Here is a 20,760-nt window from a genome sequence, read left to right on the forward strand (position 1 = left end):
ATGATTCGGTTTGCATCTTTATGGATTCGGTTAGTTAAAAAAAGCGAATCTCTCTGAATTAAAATAAGTATAACGTCAAATTAAATTTGGTCACATCCACTTTCCTTTACAAACTTCAACAACATCAAATGGAATAATATAATATTGGAAAAGAAAAAGTATATAACGAAATGTCAACCATCGATCATGACCAGCAGATATTAATCGGACGGCTCCTGTACAATTCGATGAAGAAGACCTACTCTCTCATTTATTCAGCTAATTGAAATCATTTCGTTGTGTTTTAGAACAACAACAAAAAAACAGTGCCCTTTCGCTCACGCTTTGAGTCGTATCTGCTCTCTTCTTAATCCGCCGTCTCTCACTTTTTCGCCGGCGTGGTTAGATCGTACAAAGCTCAGGTAATCAAATCTATCTCCGATGTTGATCTACTCTGTTTCTCCGGATTTATGATTTCTCTATTCAATTTCCGATGATTGTTAGATCTACGGGGCTTTTGATCCTGCGATTACTGTTGCTTTTTGTTTGTTAATCAGAGAGAATGTTGGGAATCTTGAGGCAAAGAGCCATCGATGGAGCTTCGGTATGAGACTTTTTTACTCCTTTTATTTGTTTCAGTGCGATTACGATTTTGAGATTTTTACTTGGGAGATTTTTAGGTTCGGATTTTGTTTTCTGATTTTCGAAATTTGGTTTTTGATCAGACTCTTAGGAGGACGCGATTCGCATTGGTTTCTGCTAGGAGCTATGCAGCTGGTGCAAAAGAGGTAAAATGTCTTTTATTGAATTTTCGGATGGTTTAGAAGCGTTATTATACAGGTTTGGTTTTAATGAGCTATTGGAAGATAATTGTGGTCAATTTAGGATGATTAGAGCTGTTAATGTCTGCCAAACCACTTTTCTACTCTAAACTTTTTCTTTGGATGATAGCTTAATGTTGTCTTCTGCAAACTATGTCGATTACTTTTTTTTTTGTGTTCACCGAAATGTCGAGTTTAGCTATATTGGATGTTTTTTGATTTTGTAAACTGTGAGCATCCAAGAAGCGCAAGGGTCGATAATCATTGCATAGATGTTTAAGCCTATTAGCTTTCTCTCATTAGTTCTGACATTGAAAATGGTGGATTGATAGCTGACTCACATAAATAGTGTAGTGACATTTAGAATCCCAACAAGTGTAGCTTAAGTTAGATTTTAATTTACGTTTCGAGAACCCAATTTTTTTTTCATATAGTTGATAAAGCTGATACGGCCGTCAGTCTTTGTTAATATTTGTCAAACATATTTCTCCTTGTATGTGGAATTTCCCAAAATATTGTAATATTGCTTACAATTTTTTGTGCAAATCATTGTTTAGATGACAGTCAGAGATGCTCTAAATTCTGCAATTGATGAGGAAATGTCTGCTGATCCTAAAGTATTTGTCATGGGTGAAGAGGTTAGTTGCAGCTAACATGTTTGATAAATTCATCTTGCAATTTCTAATCAGATATCAATATCTCATCTTTTATCTTGTTATTGTAGGTTGGCCAATATCAAGGTGCCTACAAGGTTAGAATTATTTGACCTGATGGAAATAGATATTTTCCAGTTAAATTTCTCTTGTTTTGACCCTGATCTGATGCTGGAGGTCTATCATGTACTCATAGATCACTAAAGGCCTTTTGGAGAAATATGGTCCTGAGAGAGTTTACGATACCCCTATTACTGAGGTTTGGAATTCTTATACTATTATCTTGTACTGCAGTCTCAATCCTTATTTCCATGTTTCTTGATTGAGAAGATTTCTGACAGTTATCGTTTAACCATGTTTTAGGCTGGATTTACTGGAATTGGAGTTGGTGCTGCCTATGCTGGCTTAAAGCCCGTTGTAGAATTTATGACGTTTAACTTCTCTATGCAGGTTAGCGTTGGTTTTTGTTATATTCTTTGAATACTACATTTTGCCTCTTTCTTTGACTTGATTATGCATAATTGTTGCGTTACTCAGATCATGCACTCTGGTGCAATATGTTTCCAGTTATCGTACACTTTATCTTCTTTCGGACATTAAAGTGCACTAAAGTTCTAATTATTTCCCAATGTGTATCCTAATATCTAGTAATCTTCTTTCAGGCAATTGATCATATCATCAATTCCGCTGCAAAGTCAAATTACATGTCTGCTGGACAGATAAATGTACCCATCGTCTTTAGAGGACCCAATGGTGCTGCTGCTGGTGTTGGAGCTCAACATTCTCAGGTAAACGCTCACCCAAAAAAAATTGAATAATTTGTTACTTTGCATTCTTTCAAAAGAGACCTTCAGCTACTAAACTGATAAAGATATTCATATAGGATGATGGAGCTGGCTTTTACTTTAACATTGATCAAATTTCCCCTAAATAATTGAGGCATTGACTGATTGATTAAGATAAAGGTTCCTATCACAGTAGCATGCAACTGTTTCTCTAAGTAAGATTACACACACATGAAACTATGACTCTGTGGGGCGTAGAATGTTTAATATGATCAGTTCAAGGATACACAAGTTATCTGTGTTTATGACTGCTTGTGGCCTTGTAACTGTATCTCGATGTTAAATGGAGCTTTTCTTCTATATCTTGTAGTGCTATGCAGCGTGGTATGCCTCAGTTCCTGGTTTGAAAGTCCTTGCTCCGTATTCAGCTGAAGATGCTCGTGGTCTTCTTAAAGCTGCCATTAGAGACCCTGACCCTGTTGTCTTCCTTGAAAACGAGTTACTGTAAGTAGTATTCCTAATTTGAGTTCTTGCATGTGATTAGAGCCTACGGTCTCATATCAGTACCTCCTTAAATTGATTTCATCATGCAGATATGGTGAATCATTCCCTATTTCAGAAGAAGCCCTTGATTCAAGTTTCTGTCTTCCCATAGGCAAAGCCAAGGTACTGTCACTCAGTATCTATTGTCTTCTTCTTATGTGTCTCTTTCATCTTTCTTCTATCTAGCAGTTGGATGCTTTAATGTTGTCTTTGCCTATAACAGATTGAACGAGAAGGAAAGGACGTAACGATAGTAACTTTCTCGAAGATGGTCGGTTTCGCCCTCAAGGTTTGCCATTTCCTCCACTTTCCTTTTAGTAATTAAAACTGAGAACGTTCTTGCTAGTTTTATGGCTATAGCTCAAATATTCCTTTTGGATGTTGTTTTGCCTCACATGCTTTGTTTTTACAAACTGGTGTTTCTCTTTGTTCCGTCTTTGAATTATTTATTTAATGTACCTGATTCTAGGCAGCTGAGAAGCTCGCAGAAGAGGGAATAAGTGCTGAGGTATGAAGATTTTTAGATTTCTCTCTTGTAAACCTGCTTAAATCTGATACGTGAACTCTGAACTTTTTTCTTTGTTAAAATGCTTAGGTAATAAATCTTCGATCAATCCGTCCGCTTGACCGAGCCACCATCAATGCTTCAGTGAGGAAAACGAGTAGATTGGTAACAGTTGAAGAAGGTTTCCCACAACATGGAGTCTGTGCAGAAATTTGGTTAACTTCAATTCCTTAATTCAATAGAGATCTTATTATCACCTGGATTGTATAATAGTTTTAAAACACGGATTAAACTTTTTCCGTAATGGATCAGTGCGTCGGTTGTAGAAGAGAGCTTTTCGTACTTGGATGCACCGGTCGAGAGGATTGCAGGAGCTGATGTTCCAATGCCGTATGCAGCTAACCTAGAGAGATTGGCTCTTCCTCAGGTTTGTTTTGTCCCTTCTTTGCATCGAAAACTTGGTTCAATTTTGTCTGTTATTAATGAATTTGAGATGAAATGATTCTGCAGATAGAGGACATCGTTCGTGCATCAAAGAGAGCTTGTTACAGATCGAAATAAAATCGTCAACATCAACACATTTCTTCTTTGATCTTTAAAGGGAAAGGAAAATAAGAAAAAAGGAGAAAAATGATCTCTCTGTCTCTCACTTTTGCTATAAGAAACCACCATTCCTCGTGATTTATTTCATCTTTTGCTATTATTCTTTACTGCAGCGGTTTTCGTTTTTCTTTTTGTCCCTTCCCAAATTGATAATTCTAATCTTTGGGGTTAATTGATAAAAATTGATCGAGAATGCTAGTAAAGGAGTTCACAACACCTGTTTTTCCATCAAATAATGAATGAGGTGTGCCTAATTCATGTCTGATATTCTTTTATTCTCGTATTATTATTTTTGAAAACGGTATTAGTGAGTTAACCTCCAATGACGTTTAGCATATACTTTTGGTGATATAATTGTAATTTGATTTAAACGCTATTGATCAACCTATGGATAAAAAAGGAAAAAGCTTTGGTGTGGAAAAAAAATGTTGATGAAAACGAATTTAAACAAGTTCCAATATTTGAAGCAGCAATCAAAATGTTTGAACATCTATTCACGACAATTTTTAGCAACACTCTTATCACAAGACCAATCTTGGAAGCCTCAAAATCCATTTCAAAAACTATACAATTTAAAAGTAGGATTCTAAAGCTACCTGAATTATGTTTTTACATCAGAGTCAAAATCACATTTTCTATTTGTGCACTCTATTCTGCTACAAAGAATTTGAACTCCTTCAACCATTCTCTCTTGAAACGGAAGCAATCTCTTATTTTGATGCACTAATATAACTCCAACTCATTTCTCAATCATCTTTCCTATCTCCGGATCCCAAAAACTTCTGATCTGCTCCTGAAAAGTAAGTCCATCGATAGCCCGAGTGCTGGAGGAGGTTTAAGTCCCCATATGTACTTTCTAGAAGAAGCCCCACGAGCCCCGTCTTTGTTTGAAATCTTTCTCATTGATGTCCCTTCCCCAGACTTTAATGATCTCGATAACCCAAAAGAAGTCTCAGTCTTTGCACCAAATACTGAGGTTTTCTTTGATAGATCTTCCAATGGGTACCCAACTGCACCGTCCTGGTGAGGAGGCGGAAACTTCTCACTCTTGCTCTTTCCATTTGTTTGTGATATCGATCTCCATCTCTGCAAACACACATTAGCAAGGGGCAATATTACAGAATCTTCTGCATTGGAACGAAAAAATACCATGCTAGATAATTGACATGTATAGCTGATCTATAAGCCTATGCATATGCATGTATTCTCAATAACTTGATGCAAGCAGTGTGACTAAAACTAGTGAATGCGTTGAGGAATATATATATATATATATGCTCATATGAAGATTGTGTGTTTATGTGCGTGTCCATGAGTATAAATGGGATAAGATGAGGATTTTCTTACATCTAAGTTTGCTTGACTCTCGGCATTAGCTTCTGGGGCTGGAATAGCTCGCCCAGTGCGATCCCCTCGATACCTTATTCTTCTAGCTCCATCAATACCACTACCTTTTCCAGCAAGACCCTTTTGCCTAGAATTACAATGAATGCAGCCACGAGAAGAGACCGATTACACATCAGTCTAATTGATAGCATAAGCATCAAGAAAACACATAAAAGATGTAAAATTAAGTACCTTCTTAACTCTTCGTCCCTCAGCTTTACATTCAGTTCTTTGGAAGGTGGATACTTTGGTAAACTTGAAGGATCACAAGGTAACGGTTCAGTAGTAAAGAACTGCACATGCAAACCAAATAATATAGCACTTTGATCAGGAAGTGCTTTTGCTTGCATAATATGTGATCACAAACTAACCAAAAAGAATGAAAAAACTCAAAATTTGAAGTTTCATACGTCAAACAATTGAAAGATTGGAGGGCAAGGATTACTCACTTCACTATTCAATGCCGAGGTAGAAGTTCCTCGATCAGCAGGGTCTATAGTGAGAAGTGTCTCAACTAGATGCACAGAGGATGGAGTGAAACCATTGAAGGCTTCAGCCACACAACGTTTGTACGGATGTTGCGGCTTAAAAAGAGTTGCGTTTGGCAGTCTGTACTTCTTCCAGTACGAATCTGAAGGGGAGCCACATAATTTGAATATCTTATGAAGTTGTTCGACCTACAAAGAACAAATTAGGTAGGAAAAACAGTAAACAACAATGTTATTAATTTTTGGTTGTACATTCATTTGTGGTCCAACATCATACAGTTGGTTTTCAAAGATAAATCACCAAGAAGTATTAATTGCTCTCTATAATGCAAGCTCAAATAACAGGGCCTACACATTTGTATCATCTAATAGAAACTAAAGATTCCTAAGCAGACTAAATAAAACAAGATAAAGACGATTTTGTTTACCTCGGTTCTTCCCGGCATAACGGGCTTGCCAGCAAGTAACTCAGCCATAATACAACCAGCACTCCAAAGATCAACACCAGTTCCATAACTGGTAGCTCCAAGAAGAAGCTCGGGAGGACGGTACCAAAGTGTGACAACACGACTAGTCATTGTTTGCTTTTGCTTTGGGTCATAAAACGTAGCCAACCCGAAATCAGCAATCTTCAGTATTCCATCATTATCTATAAGAAGATTAGAACCTTTGATATCCCGATGTAATACTCCTCGACTATGGCAATGCTCCAATCCAGATAGTAGCTGCTTCATAAAGCATTTAACCTGAAGAACAAAAACAATAACACACCATTTAGAATGATCTAGATATAATTACGACAAAAGATCAAGCTTATTTTTTAGACCTCAACTTTTGTATATTCATATACAAGTTGATATCATTGTTACTGTACTTTCCATACTAAACTAATATGTAATTACTCAACTTAACAGCAAGTAAAAATATCAAATATGCAGAGATAATAAAAGAACCAAATCCAATGAACGGCAATTCATAAAGGATGTTGAAAATTCATCACAATCAGAAAACATAATGCAAATTGGGTCCACCGACAAATAATTCTAGCAACACCAAAAGCACACCAGAAACAAAACCAATCAGACGATAACATTACCATATGTGACCAAAACAAAAGTACCCTAAAGAAAAAAATAGAAAAACATAACATAATAACAGTGATTTGTTCTTGAAAAGAAACCTGAAAAACATTACAAGAATTTACTACCAAACACATTAACTTCTTCCTTATCTGTTCCATGCTAATTTAATAATCTTCTATTGATAAATAATCCACTGTCTATGGTATTAAAAACACAACACATTAGTCATACCTGAGGAAGATCAAACTTGAGACCTTGGGTAGCAGCAAGACCAGAAAGATCATGCTCCATATACTCAAAAACAAGGTAGAGACTACAGGAAACCCGTGAAGTAACCAAACCTTGAAGCTTAATAACATTAGGATGATTAAGCCGTCGTAACACAAGAATCTCTCTAGCCATAAATTTAACACTCTCAGCTTCCAAATTATCAAACCTAACTTTCTTCAAAGCTACAATCTTCCCACTCAATAAATCTTTCGCCTTGTACACATTGCTATACGTTCCTTGCCCAATCTATAACAATCAAAAACATTACTTCATTAAATTAAACCAAACATAAACTAATCAAAACAAAACAAAACACTTTCTAATTATACCAAACCTAGTAATGATTATTACTTTATTAATGATTAGTGTTTTTGTTACCTACCTTCTCGAGCTTTTCGTATGTGGTAGCTCTGCGAGGTGTTAAGTCTTTGATCGAATCGCCACAAGCAGCAATAAGCCAAGGTGGCCATCCTTCCGGCGTACGGAGACTCATCCCCGGACGGCGAGAAGAGCCGGCGGAGAAGTCGCCAGTGTGCCATGTTCTTCTCTCCGGCTGAATCTGAATCGAATCTAAATCTTTCTTCTTCTTCTCTCCGATTTCGACAGAAATGGCGGCGGTGGTGGTTGAAGAAGAAGAAGGTAAATCCTCCGTATTACGGAGGTCTGCCGGAGGAGGTTCATCGGGATTATTGTGTTTCCGTTTGTCTCCGGTGGATTCTTTGCATAAAACGCATCCCATCGGCTAAATGATTTTGAATCGGTGAAGCTTTCTCTCTTTAGCTTAACATTATCGCCGAAAGAGCTCAAAAATTGATTTTTTTCTCTTGGAGAGAGTGAGAATCGGATTTTGTGTAAAACGACGGCGTTTTTGAGTGGAGTCGAGTCTTTTGCACGTAGGAGTGAAAAATGGCGGTTTTCCGTTACTAGTTTATTAAGTAACGAGTGGTTTCACCTTACATTTCTCTGTAACTTAAAAAAGCTAAAGGAATTTTGGTATTTATTAGAAAGGCCTGAAGAAAAGTGGTTAAAAAGGTTAAAAAGCCCTTTTTGTCATCTGTAAAAAATGAACCCAAAAGTTGTTATACTTTTTTTTCTAGTTCAAATTAATTTTGACTTGGTAGTTTCTTTATGCTTTTATATTTTCTTTTGTGTTATGTAATAGTATATTTTAATCTCACTAGGCATTTGTCAACTAATTTGAAAATCATTATTGGTGGAATTAAAAATAAAATCTACAGTATGTTGTATTTTACCAATAAAACATGTAAAGCTTTGGTACATTCTGATGTATAAGTCAATTTAAAATAATCGAATTAGAACCAAACCAAAAATACTTGTAGCATATAGAAATTTTTTATCAATAAGCACAGATTGATGTTAAATTATCTCCAGTTTAAAAAGGTGAAATTCTACAGTCTAATGATATTTTTTATAGAACCTTTTTTTTTTACATTTATCCCTTTTATCTACTACTTATCCCTTCCAATAACACTACTCATTCCACTTTTAATTTATCAATTTGCAATTAAGAAAAATAAAATCAAAGAGAGTAGAACTCGCTCAATGTTTTACCAGTCAAACAGGAATTAGTAAATAAAATATTTAGTCAACCTCTTTAATTACATTAAACAAATCTCACCAAAAAAAAAAGACTTTGAACACCTGAAAATTTTACACCTAGGTGTACAGTGTACTAATTTAAAACAGGGCATCCAAATTTCTTTGGTACAAATATTATATTAAAAACTCATTAATTTGGTACACATTATATCATCAATCTATTTCAACCAAGACAATTTAATGTAAGACGACACGTGGACTAAACCAATCCATAATTGAATGTAGATATATATGGTGGTTTCTCTATAAGTGTAGATTCCTTCCTCATTGCTTCACACTCCACTTCACTTATTAAGTTATTACCAATAATATAATATTACGGGTTTTTTCTCTCTTTTTTTGTCCAATAATATTAGACAATTCGAGAATTTATTGACAAATGATCCCATTAAAAGCAACTTCATAATCACCAACGCGGTCCACACTATATCTTTATTATCATCATCAAGTAATATTCCACAAAATTTTGATTTTATGCAAGGAAAGTCATACAACTTTTTTGACGGTGGAACAACACGTTGAAAATGTAAGTCTATTCTAAAGACTAATTCAAATTCAAGTTATCAAAGAGCCAAAATAAAAACAAAAGTAAAAAACTCAAAGACCACGACGACGACAATGCTTATGCACGTTTTGTCGAAGAGAGAACTTTCTTGAGTTCTTCAAAGACAATGATTTACAATCACGTCAGAAAACTCTCGAGTAATGTTAAATGCAGAAAGATGTAAATGAATGGGTCAACATTGGAATTTTTGGGTAGTTGAGTTTGAAACCAATTTGGACGTTTTGGATTTCTTCTTCACTAAATGCAATGCCTTTAATGGTCCAACCTCTCTCTCTCAAGCCTTTTAAAAAATAATATTTTTCATGTGTGAAAAATGAAGCCAAAAAAGTTGTTAGAAAAAATGTCAAAAGAAAATCATTAACTTTCAAATTTCAGACGATCGAATCATGAATTACGAGGAACACAAATAAATCGTAAAGTATTGGTTGACTTTAAGTTTAGATAACAAGTTTGGTTGACCAACTAATTTAGACATGACGTTTAGTATACTAACAGAAAACCTTTAAAGTGTTAAATTCCCGTTAGTTATCTATGTTATGGCTAAACGGCATAAGTTTACTGTACACTAAACAACATCGTTTTGTCAATTGAAAAGAGACAAAATCCCCAAATCAAAACTCTATTAGCTTTTAGTGAGATTTCAAAATAAGATTACAACTTAATAACGATTACTTGCACTTTTGGGAAAAAGAATTCGGTACAAAATTTCAGAAAAAGTATAGTCCAACCTTTCTCTCTCTCAATCTCTCTGCACTTGCACTTGACAGAGTCACATATGGTTTAGATTTCTCACTAACCAAAAAGACTAGAGGGTGTTCAATCTGAATTTCAGTTCACTTTTACTTCAACTTTAGTTCATTTGTTTTTTTGTTAAAGTTTTGGATTTGGGATTTTTTAAACTATAGTTACCATAGATTAAAAAAAACCTGGTATAGTATGAATGGTTTTGTAAGATTTTGGTTTTGATTCGAGTTTAATCTTCCGTCAAATATATCACGACATTTATGTCAAAGTGAGTTTATTTATGTCAATGATCTACTAGATAAGATCTCATGTATGGATATAGCATTGCATTTAATAATCTTTATAAAGTAGTTTCACTCTTATCAGTAGGCAAGAGCAGAAACATAGCACATAAGAGTTATAAACCAAATAAATAACATATCTAGCGCCAATGAGGCTTGAGTTGATAGATCCTAAGCAGAACAGAGCTTTTCCAGAGCCAGATTCTCATCACCACCACTTGATTCAATTGCACTCCTAACTTGAGCGTCTCCAAAACCCATCTCCACAAGTCTCTTGACCTGCGGACAAAACAATCCATCACTGATCTTTTTATTACACAAACCAAACACTACATTTTACTAAAACCATTAAACCCATTTTCAACAACTTACTTTTTCCTCTAGAGAAGATTTCTTGGCGAAAGTTTCAGTCCAGTAACGAGCTGTTGATACAAACACTTGATAGTTCTTCATGTACTGTAAACATCAGAGGTAACGGATTGCTTCAAAATGACTAAGGAAAAGGGGGAAAAAACCCGAAGATGATTAAGGTGATGTAGAAGAAGAACCTGTTCAGCTACAACAGCATCTTGAGGGTCTTTGGGCTCAGGTGCAGAGAGTAAAGCCTGAATTGAAACAAGAGCTGTCTTCAGAGTAAGAGCTGGACTCCACTGGTCTTTCAAGATATCCAAGCATATTGCACCGCTTTGGCTACTAATATTCGGATGCCTTTGATTTTGATCAGATCAATCAACAGAAATAAACTCCTTATTAGCGCACAATGCAGTTTCAAAGATATTGTCATAAATGGTAAAATGTCTATCAAGAGAAAGTTAAAGAGAACCGTAAAACAACTTCAACGAAGATTAAAACTTTTCACCATATATAGAGATCATCAAACAAATACACACTACCAAAACATTCATCCCATGAAATAGTAGTACAAAACACTGATTTAAGCTCCACGATAGATATATAACCAGTTCTTATGTTATGATAAATACTAGGCTTAAGTTGTTTCACATAAACAATCTCGAAAACTACAGATACATAATAAGTTTGCAGTGATGAACATAAGAATCAGAGTCATCATCTTCCTTACCAAACTTTAGTTGAAAACTGCATCTTTGGAGGCTCAAATGGATACCCATCTGCAATCGAAAAACACGCTTAATCATGAGCACAACACAACACGAATCGAAAACACCAATAAACCCTAAAAATCGGAACTTTCTACACCAATTCACAATCAGTCAAGTGGAACTAGAATACCCACACATGTAATTTCAAAACGCCCTAACCAATCAAAGCAAAAACAAGTAAAGCCCCTAACTTCAATCAACACCATAATCCCCAAAGTAAAAAAGTAGAAGAATTTGGTTAGAACCTGGCATAGTGATATCGATCTGAAATGTACCGCCTTCGTAAGGAGTACCGATTGGACCAGGAATGGTTCCGGTGAGTCGGGTGAGGTTATCGGATTTGGGGCAGACCCGGATACCCGAAGAATCCTGGTTTCTCTCGCAGTCCTGAAGCTCTTTCTGGATTCGACTGAAATCTATCATCTTTTCGAGATCTCCGATTAAAAATCTCCCAAACCCTAAAAGAAGAAACAGATTGAAACTTTATTATGTGTATTTGGTGAATCAATTCAGCTTCTTTTCTTGCATCTTAAGACTTAAGGGAGTTATCCAACAGTCACTTCTTCAATATTCAATTAAGGCAAAAATTAAAGTTGAACCGAAATCAACCAAAGTCTAGGCCCATTATAACGAAGCCCATTTTCAACCCTATCTATATATTTTGCTTTCTCAATATTATTTTCCGTTACGTTGGTTTTAAAGTATGGAGAAGGATTCATGCTCCTAGCTTTAATGCTAGTCTCGTCCGTCCCTGCACGGCTGCATTCAACGGTTTTTTGGAGAAATATGGCTAGTTGGCTACTATGGTCATCTCACCATCAACGTTGTTGGCATACTTACAGATATCCCTCATGGCATCCTTGAAGCACTCTTCTCCACTGGAATCAATGTTTATCACTCCCATGTGTATTAATATCTTATCATCCTCATGCCTTGCTATTTTATATAGTAATGGATGATAAATATACACATTCTCAAGTCTTTTAGTTTCCCAGGTTCCACAGACATCATGTCGCTTATGTCTCTGGTGGATTTCTAATAATCCACCCCCAACTGATATTTTGGGCATATGTGATCCGATTTGGTACACGAAGATCTTATACTAAGGCTTAACGACGGCTCAACGCCGGAATAAACGACCAATTAATTGAGATTTAAAGTCTGTGATGTTGGCGACATGACCACATATACGTCGTATATGTGGCCATGCAATACATAAACTTGAGGTTGCTGAATATCGTTTATGATAGTCGCCATGTGTGACTATGTTTTCTGCCACATTTCGTGTAGCTGGCGCTCTTTTTTCCTTTTACTAAACAGCCCTAGCTCGGCCACATAATTGGTCTGATTTGGTAATTTCATTTGTCGACCTTAATTAGTTTGTGGCGTTTGATTAAAAAGATAACATGGTACGCTTCAATTCTCCTTGTGAGCTAGCTTATACTAGTTAGTTACTTTCCATACAACTAATCATATATATTGCTAATGGTTTGTTCTACACTTTCTAATCGAATCGTCTAACACGCGTACCACATGTAAATCGTATAGAGCCACGTCTTAGTTTTTTTTGTTTTTGGTCTTTCTAATCAATTTTTATAGATGTGTGAACTTGAATCTTGATATGAACAAAGTTGTGAACTTGTGTGATACAATGAAAAGTTGAAAACTGTAAAGACAAACATCAAGGAGCGTAAGGAATACTGAAAGGTGAAAGCTTAAACACTCTCATACGCGCTTGCTTACTCTACACCGTTGACTAATTTTTCACAATATACCTGTTTTACCCCTGAAGCTAAACCCACACACGCCTAAAAGGTAAAGGATAAATATGGTATTTAAATAGAAACCGACAACAAAAAGAAGATGACCGTTTGATAGATCCGCAAAACTCAGGCGTTTCAAATCATTCAATTTCCAAATTAAATCGCAAATCTAAAAAACAATATTTTCTTTCCACTTCCAACGCTTGAATCCGATTCTCTATCAAAATCTCCACTTGCATTATTCCAAAGCAATTTCCAAAAAAAACCACTAATAAGAGAGAGTTCTCTGATTCTTCTCTAGTTGCGTACAACTGTAGAAAAACCCTAAAACAGAGAAGGGTTTTGATGGCGGCGAATCGTGTGGCGATGGAAGAAGATATTACTGAATCTGTGACTTTAATGGTGGATTCCGTTTCTTCTTCTCCGATGACTCCGAAGACTGTGACGGTTAAGGAAGATGAAACTCATCATCCTTATGCGTTTCATGTTTCCGGTCCGAGAAATGTTGCTTCTCCTAATTGGAGAGATCTCATCAACTCCAGTTGGTAACGGCTCTGTTTTTTTTTCTTTTCCTAATGACATTTAGTTTCTAATTTTGGGTTTCTTCGTTGGTCTTTGAGACATAAACTTGATTATCGAGAATGGGCATTGCAGCAAAACCCTGTTTATGTTCTTGGATCTGACAGGATCGAAAGATTGATTTTTTGTTTAGGTTAATCTGTTGTTTAGTTATATTGTCTTAATTACAGAGATCTATTCCTTTTAGCTTAATCTGTTATTTAGTTATAGTGTCTTAATCTTTCTAGTATGAAATGTTAATTGGTCTTAACAAGTTTTAACCTTTGGGTTGATTTTCTGATATATATATAGGAAGGATCCTAACTACAAGAGAACAGTAATGGCCTGTTTTATTCAAGCAGCTTACTTGCTTGAACTCGACAGACAAGAGAATCGAAACGAGCAAAACGCTCTCGCACCAAAATGGTGGATTCCATTCAAGTACAAGTTATCACAAACGCTCATTGACGAGAGAGATGGATCAATATTTGGTGCTGTTCTTGAATGGGACAGAGCAGCTGCAATGGCAGATTTGGTTGTCATCAGACCAAGTGGGGCACCAAAAGCAGTACTTGCGCTGCGAGGAACGATACTAAAGAGTCTTACAATGAGACGTGACATAGAAGATGATCTCCGATTTTTAGCTTGGGAGAGCCTTAAAGGTTCTGTGAGGTTTAATGTTGCTCTAGAGGCGTTGCAATCAGTAGCAACGAGATATGGGAGCAGTAATGTCTGTGTAGTGGGGCATTCGTTAGGAGCTGGTTTTGCTTTACAAGTTGGTAAATCCTTGGCTAAAGAAGGGTTATTTGTAGATGCTCATTTGTTCAATCCACCTTCTATATCTGTCGCTATGAGCTTGAGAAACATCAGTGAGAAAGCTGGTGTTGCTTGGAAAAGACTCATGTCAATGCTTCCTCCCAAACACGAGCCTCTGATACAGAATAGTAACGAAGGTCAGGTTTCTCCTAGCAATGTTTCATCAGGGTTCAGGAACTGGGTACCGAGTTTCTACGGGTCGAATCAGAAACCTACTGTGGATTTAAGAAAATGGGTGCCTCATCTATATGTGAACGATAGCGACTATATTTGTTGCCACTACACTGACCAGGATGGAGTAGCAGAGAAGAGGGAAATGAACAACAAAGAGAACAATAGCCCTGTTGTAAACACTAATTTTCAAGCAGCAGCAAAGCTTTTCGTGATGTCGAAAGGGAAACAGAAGTTTCACGAGGCGCACGGGTTAGAACAATGGTGGTCTGATAACCTAGAGCTTCAATCAGCTATTCACAGCAGCAGGTTGATCAGTCAGCAACTCAAGTCATTATACAGTATCAAGTAAAACATCATGATGGTAACAAATCCATCTCCATCGTTCAATAAACACATTTGTTTTCTTTCTTTATGTCTAAGAACACTTTTTCATGAAATGTAACAACATAAATGTAAGAAAGATCAGTAGTGACTGATGTGCAACATTTTGTAGAGAAAAAAAATGAAGATAAATTTTTCTAAGAATCTCGAATCCATAGAGAGGGATGTGTTGTGTCCCTACCATTGAAGCGTTATTAAGAGCAAATGTTATTACAAAAACAGTCGTTAGAGAGGAACCAACGGGAACAGATCCATGTGCAGATTTGAGATTGGTGATTCACTAATTGAATTGTGCCAAAGAACTTAACGGCTGTAACAATCATTTGGGGCCACCAATAAACAAAAAAAATGCCATGTGCTTTCGACCAACATTATCATCAGACAGAACATACCATCACAATCCAACTCATATTAAGCAACAAAAACAGTTTCATATCGCAGACACTGCACTGTTCCTTGATTAAGATAAAATCAATCAAGCACTTGAGAGAGGATCAGGTTCTTGAAGTTACGAGGACAAGAAAAAAAGTTGGAATGATCAAATCAAACTCTGATATGATTAGCTCACCAAGCAAATTTTTTAAAAAAAGATGATTACAAACTCTACAAAGACATTATTCTTGTCTACAGACTAATCAGCAATTACTCTCCCTAACTTCAATCAGCCAAGCTTTATGAACAATCAAATCATCAATCAACATGAAACGAAAAAACAAGAATCGTCGTTCGGAAAATATATGATTCTTCTTACATACAGGTTAAAAACGTATCCTGCGCAGTCTCTTATGGCCTTGTAAAGACGCCCCAAATCTTACTCCGGGAAAGATTCTCCGCCAGTTTCTTAGCTCCTTCGGTATCCATATCCACAAGCTTTTGCAAATGCAAGCAAGCACCAGCAGCTACGACTTGTTTCCTGCATTTCTTTGAAGTTACAAGCAGTTCCAACGCCGAGACTGTGTACCGCTTATCCAATTTCTTAATCTTCGGGTCCAAGAGCTGAACTAGACTGACTACACCCTTGTCACTCTTCTTGAAAATCTTTCTGTTACTCGTGCACACCAAAAGCGTCGATAGAGCTTTAGAAGCTGCTTCTTTCTCTTCAATGGCTTTACCATCTAACATATCAATCAATGGAACGATACATCCACTTTCACCCATTTCTTTTCGGCTTTTCGAGCTGAAACCTAGCGAGGAAACAGCTTCCGCAGCTGCAATTCTCACACCGAGAACCCCACAACTCAAAACCGGAACCAAACGAGGGATAAACCCTTCGGATATAACAACTTCTCTCACAATAGGACACAACGCTAAGTTCTTCAGAAGCACAACTCCAACCTCAAGACTCTTAACACTAGAAACAGAATCCCAAAAACTCTTCAAACACTGAATCCCTCCTTCTCTAACAACAGATATCATCAAATCCTCATCACCACTCGTTAAATTAGCCAAACAACCAACAGCATTCTCTTGAGCCAAAGAAGTACCTGAAGAAACCATACTAATAAGCACGAAAATCGCGTTTTCCTCAACGAAATTCTCTTTAGTCTCTCCAAACAAAGCTAAGTTCCTCAACACACCAGCAGCAAAAGCCTGAGAACCAGGACTCCCACCTTGACATATCTCCAACAAAGACGAGATTCCACCTCTACAACCAATAGCTCTCGCGTTCTCCTTAGACAAACTCAAAGCTTGCAAAGCAACACAAGCTTTCTCTTTAGCAAAACCACTTCCTGACTCCAATACACGAAGGAGATGATTCAATAGAGACAATCCTTCAGCTATTAACACGTGTTTACTACTCTCAACCATAGAGATTCTAGAAATCACAGCAACAGTCTTCTCCTTCATCACTAAAGAACACGAATCAAGTAACCTAACTAAAACAGGAACAACTCCTTGAGCTACACAAATCATCACGTTCTTATCATCTTCCTGAAGTAATTCAATCAACGAATCAATCGCTGAATTCTTCGATTCAACACCACCGATCTGTAATCTAATCACTAGATTCCTCGCTTCTAATCTAACAGCTTCCTTCTTCGACGAAATCGAAAATCCAGAAACGACGATTCCGTTATCAATCAGAAGACCACTCTTAATCAAAACCTCAGCATCTTTCACATGACGATCGAGTCTCGCCATGACTGAATCAACCTCACTCTGCGTTTTAAGCTTACCTTCAGCTAAATCTGGTCCTTCACACCTCGCCGCAACGGCAACGGCGTCGTTTAGCGTCTCGCGAACTGAAACTAGAAGATCTACGGCGAGTTTGTTTGAAGAAGAGCCGGCGAAATCGGAGAAATCGGAGAGCTGAGTTTTGAGATCGGCGAGTTTGGCGCGAATTGATGACCATTTACACTTGAAGCTAAGAAGGTTGGGTATAGAGTCGATAAGAGAGGTGATAACCTCCGTTAAACTCCGGTCACCATCGTCGGAATTAGGTACCGTCATCGGAATTAGGGTTTGACTGAGAGATAGGAGAGAGAAGGGAGAGAGGTGTGAATTAATGTGGGAAGTGTGAATACTGCTTTGCTTTTGTGTTTGCCAGTTGGGAAAATGCGAAATACAGGGAGGGAAATGAGAGTAGACGCGCTTTTAAAGCGCGTGAGTTTCACTGTTGTTTAGGACTAAACTTCGTCAACTCCAATGATCAGAATCTTCATGCATGTTACGTGGACAAACCAATATCAGTGTTTATTTTTTAATCATTAGAAAGTGATTAGTACTTTTTTTAATTTGTGACTTTTTATTTGGGGGCTAATATTTGGACTTTTTATAGGAATATAATAAGGGTTGATTTTGGTGTACGATTATCTTTTTCATTTGCGCGTTAAGTGTTTGTATATTGTCATTTTGTAGTGACAACTAATTTGCTTAGCAATGAAGTGTCTTTTAGACGATTTTTAGGCAAGTGGTACTAGTTTAATGGAAAGTTGTTAGATTATGCGTTTATGAGTGTTTCACTATTTTAAGGGTATAATAAAACATGCTAAATCTTTTTCTTTTTTTTTTTCTTTTGACATTCTGAGGATAATTTTCTAATCATATAACAAGAAGATGAATGTTGTCTGATTGTATCAAGATTGGCAAGTTTCGGGCCACTCCCCAAAGATTTTCCTTCTTTAGTAGATCCGTCAGTGGTGTAAAAGACTTGATAGTAAATGTTATAAGAAAACGTTTTAATAATGTAAAGTCAAAAAGCTAAATTAAAAGCTAAGGGTTAGTATGAATTAACCAATGACTGAACCCAGCTTAGATTTTAAAAGTATGTGCATGCAACTTGGAGTATATTTTATAATCTGAAGTCGATCCTAACATTCAAATTATACATGGGTATCAATACATTGCTAAAATAGAAAAAATGATAAAAAGTTTTTACTAAAACTACAAATTCTGCTTGAACAATTAGGGTTCATAACCAATGCTGCTGATGTACTAAATAATATAATAACTCTAAATCTCTAATTTGATATCTAATTGTTCCCCACTATGATATCAATTTAATACACTCCGTATGAAAACAAATATGAATATATATAGTTTATAGCAGCACGGGTGTGACTACTAGTATTTTCATTCATTATAGTTTCGAACTATAACATTTCTTCATAACTTCTTTAGTAAATTACATTTTGGTTTATTTTGGGTGTGACGGAGTTTTTAGTAAATTACAAGATCAATATTGACGAAATGACTTGCCAATCTAAAACGAAGAAGGCTAATGCATAATTAAGAATCGAAATAACTTGGAATAAAAAACAAATGTGCCCATCATCGAAAATGGATTGATCTAAAATGAAAAAAAAAAACGAAAAAGAAGAAGATGATTACACCGACGATGCTTGATACAATCATACAACATTCATCTTGTTATCGATTCAGTGTGTGTACGGCAACTAGCCTACTGCAAACGCAGCGAATGTTCTCCATATAAAACCAGTGAAATTTTGGTGTTAAAATTAGGTTTACGAAATCAAGTTTTTAATGAATCGTTTACCATTTCCATAGAATATTTGTTAAAATCGATCCGTTGTTATAACAAAGAGTCAAAGACTATCGGTAAAATATATAAGAGTAGCTACTAGCTAGTTAAGGTTTGTTTGGTACTCAATTCTTATGGGCCTATAAGTAAACTGAAATATTAGTCTTTGTTGCTCATTGTTGTTAATGGGCTTTCTAAAGTGTGTGCTTGGTCTACTTTCTTGATAACCCAACTGATAAAGACTGAACCTGCTTCTAAACCAGTAACAATAGTTGGTCGACTAGTATACTGATAGAAAATAATAATTTTAAGCTTAAATATGACCTAGTATCAGTGTTTCTTCAACTTCAAAACTTTTGATGATGTTATTTTGGTTAATAAGGTTGTATTTTCTAGAACTACTACGTCATTATATATCTATACGTATTTACATTTTCATCGTCCTATAGAGTTTACTTGTTCACTTACCATTCACTACTTTGAGAGGGATAGAAGAATGGCAATTTCAACAGCCATCTTGGCTAGCTACTATCTTTATAGTTTTTGTAATGGAAGAATGATTCATGTACACGTGGAAATGAAGTTAGGTACATGAAAACAAACAAAGAAAAAGAGTGTAATAGAAGAGATGGGACTAGACATAGACATGAAAATCTCTGGACGACTAACGGCCGGACTGCTCATTTAATCATGCCTTCGAATTGTTGCTTTTTTTTTTTTTTTGGCTGTATTAGTTGTGTAATAATGTACAACATTTTTTCTCACCTAGGCGTGTTATCAAATTGAATCGTGGACCCTTCGGTTAACTTACCAATCGTTCTCGCATAAAACGTGTCATCAGATATTTAGGGTTTGATTTTGATAGGTTTGATGATGCGAAGAATCGAAACGCACAGTTAAAGTTATAAGAGGTATACTTTGAAATAAACATATGAGGTGAAATGATGTGCATAAGATTTACGAAATGTGTTGTCCATTGATTCAGGATGAAACCGTTAGCAGATACAATTATGTGCCACGAGAAACTTAGCATTTCCTTTGTTATTGTATTTTATGATTGATCAATTTGCCGTATAATAACTTGGGACCAAATTCATATGCATTTTCGATTAAAAAAAAAAAAAAAAATCGTATTCATGACGAAACAATTGCAAGAAAATGATGACCCAATTCATCTAGCAACATATCATATTTATAATAATAAAAAAGGGAAAAAGTGAAAATTTTGAACCATAGTCCAATAACAAATCTTAGAAGAGATGATATCAATTAAATTTTACTTATTTAACTAAAATCTCAAATTGTTGAATTGTGAAGAGTAATCTCACAAATCATATACATCCTGACATATACATCAAGAAATGAAAATCATACAAAAAAATCTCTATTCTAGGTTCGTTAATAAAAGAGGTTATTAATATGTATGTAACTGAATAACGATAATATACATAAGGCTCTTGCATATAATTTATTTAGGTGTATTCAAATAAATCCTGCAATTTAGGATTGAATAACTCAAGGAATCGTTAATTACCACCTCATGAAAATGTTAGACAACCAACAAATCATATTTACAAATACAACAGTATCAAATATCTCTTTCAAGAATTTTGGTATATATATATTAGACATACTCTAAA

General features: G+C 35.9%; 6 protein-coding genes across 8 annotated transcripts; 2 read left to right on the forward strand and 4 right to left on the reverse strand.

The window, feature by feature from the left end:
• The first annotated feature begins 113 nt into the window (after positions 1-113).
• On the forward strand, positions 114-4,341 carry MAB1 (Transketolase family protein). Its single transcript, NM_124463.4, has 15 exons — positions 114-401; positions 537-583; positions 705-767; positions 1,358-1,438; positions 1,525-1,551; positions 1,650-1,712; positions 1,817-1,903; positions 2,116-2,241; positions 2,609-2,742; positions 2,832-2,904; positions 3,005-3,070; positions 3,251-3,289; positions 3,377-3,501; positions 3,599-3,713; positions 3,797-4,341. Exons 2-15 carry the CDS (start codon positions 542-544, stop codon positions 3,845-3,847), a joined length of 1,092 nt encoding a protein of 363 aa, NP_199898.1. The 5' UTR covers positions 114-401; positions 537-541; the 3' UTR covers positions 3,848-4,341.
• On the reverse strand, positions 4,326-8,104 carry AT5G50860 (Protein kinase superfamily protein). Of its 2 annotated transcripts, NM_124464.3 has the most exons (7): positions 7,498-8,104; positions 7,077-7,361; positions 6,192-6,509; positions 5,725-5,952; positions 5,468-5,568; positions 5,237-5,363; positions 4,326-4,975 (listed from the first exon to the last, which is right to left on the reverse strand). In NM_124464.3, exons 1-7 carry the CDS (start codon positions 7,852-7,854, stop codon positions 4,649-4,651), a joined length of 1,743 nt encoding a protein of 580 aa, NP_199899.1. In that variant the 5' UTR covers positions 7,855-8,104; the 3' UTR covers positions 4,326-4,648. The 2 variants fall into 2 exon arrangements, with proteins under 2 accessions (NP_199899.1, NP_001332298.1); NM_001344911.1 differs by having other exon boundaries at positions 4,332-5,363; positions 7,498-8,091.
• A 2,174-nt stretch (positions 8,105-10,278) lies between these two features.
• UBC27 (ubiquitin-conjugating enzyme 27) lies at positions 10,279-12,097 on the reverse strand. Of its 2 annotated transcripts, none has more exons than NM_124465.6 (5): positions 11,692-12,097; positions 11,407-11,455; positions 10,874-11,033; positions 10,698-10,781; positions 10,279-10,604 (listed from the first exon to the last, which is right to left on the reverse strand). In NM_124465.6, exons 1-5 carry the CDS (start codon positions 11,867-11,869, stop codon positions 10,497-10,499), a joined length of 579 nt encoding a protein of 192 aa, NP_199900.1. In that variant the 5' UTR covers positions 11,870-12,097; the 3' UTR covers positions 10,279-10,496. The 2 variants fall into 2 exon arrangements, with proteins under 2 accessions (NP_199900.1, NP_001190508.1); NM_001203579.1 differs by having other exon boundaries at positions 10,304-10,604; positions 10,841-11,033; positions 11,692-12,077.
• A 1,226-nt stretch (positions 12,098-13,323) lies between these two features.
• On the forward strand, positions 13,324-15,289 carry AT5G50890 (alpha/beta-Hydrolases superfamily protein). The gene is made up of 2 exons (NM_124467.2): positions 13,324-13,754; positions 14,080-15,289. The coding sequence occupies exons 1-2, from the start codon at positions 13,555-13,557 to the stop codon at positions 15,104-15,106; spliced, it is 1,227 nt and encodes a 408-aa protein (NP_199902.1). The 5' UTR covers positions 13,324-13,554; the 3' UTR covers positions 15,107-15,289.
• A 305-nt stretch (positions 15,290-15,594) lies between these two features.
• AT5G50900 (ARM repeat superfamily protein) lies at positions 15,595-17,713 on the reverse strand. The gene has a single exon (NM_124468.3). The coding sequence runs from the start codon at positions 17,587-17,589 to the stop codon at positions 15,922-15,924; it is 1,668 nt and encodes a 555-aa protein (NP_199903.1). The 5' UTR covers positions 17,590-17,713; the 3' UTR covers positions 15,595-15,921.
• A 1,566-nt stretch (positions 17,714-19,279) lies between these two features.
• On the reverse strand, positions 19,280-20,153 carry AT5G50910 (uncharacterized protein; the record flags this gene model as incomplete). The annotated part of the gene is made up of 2 exons (NM_124469.1): positions 19,280-19,408; positions 19,932-20,153. 2 exons carry the CDS (start codon positions 20,151-20,153, stop codon positions 19,280-19,282), a joined length of 351 nt encoding a protein of 116 aa, NP_199904.1.
• Positions 20,154-20,760: the final 607 nt, after the last annotated feature.

This window comes from Arabidopsis thaliana, chromosome 5 (genome assembly GCF_000001735.4).
Source record: "Arabidopsis thaliana chromosome 5, partial sequence".
NCBI classification, from domain to species: domain Eukaryota; kingdom Viridiplantae; phylum Streptophyta; class Magnoliopsida; order Brassicales; family Brassicaceae; genus Arabidopsis; species Arabidopsis thaliana.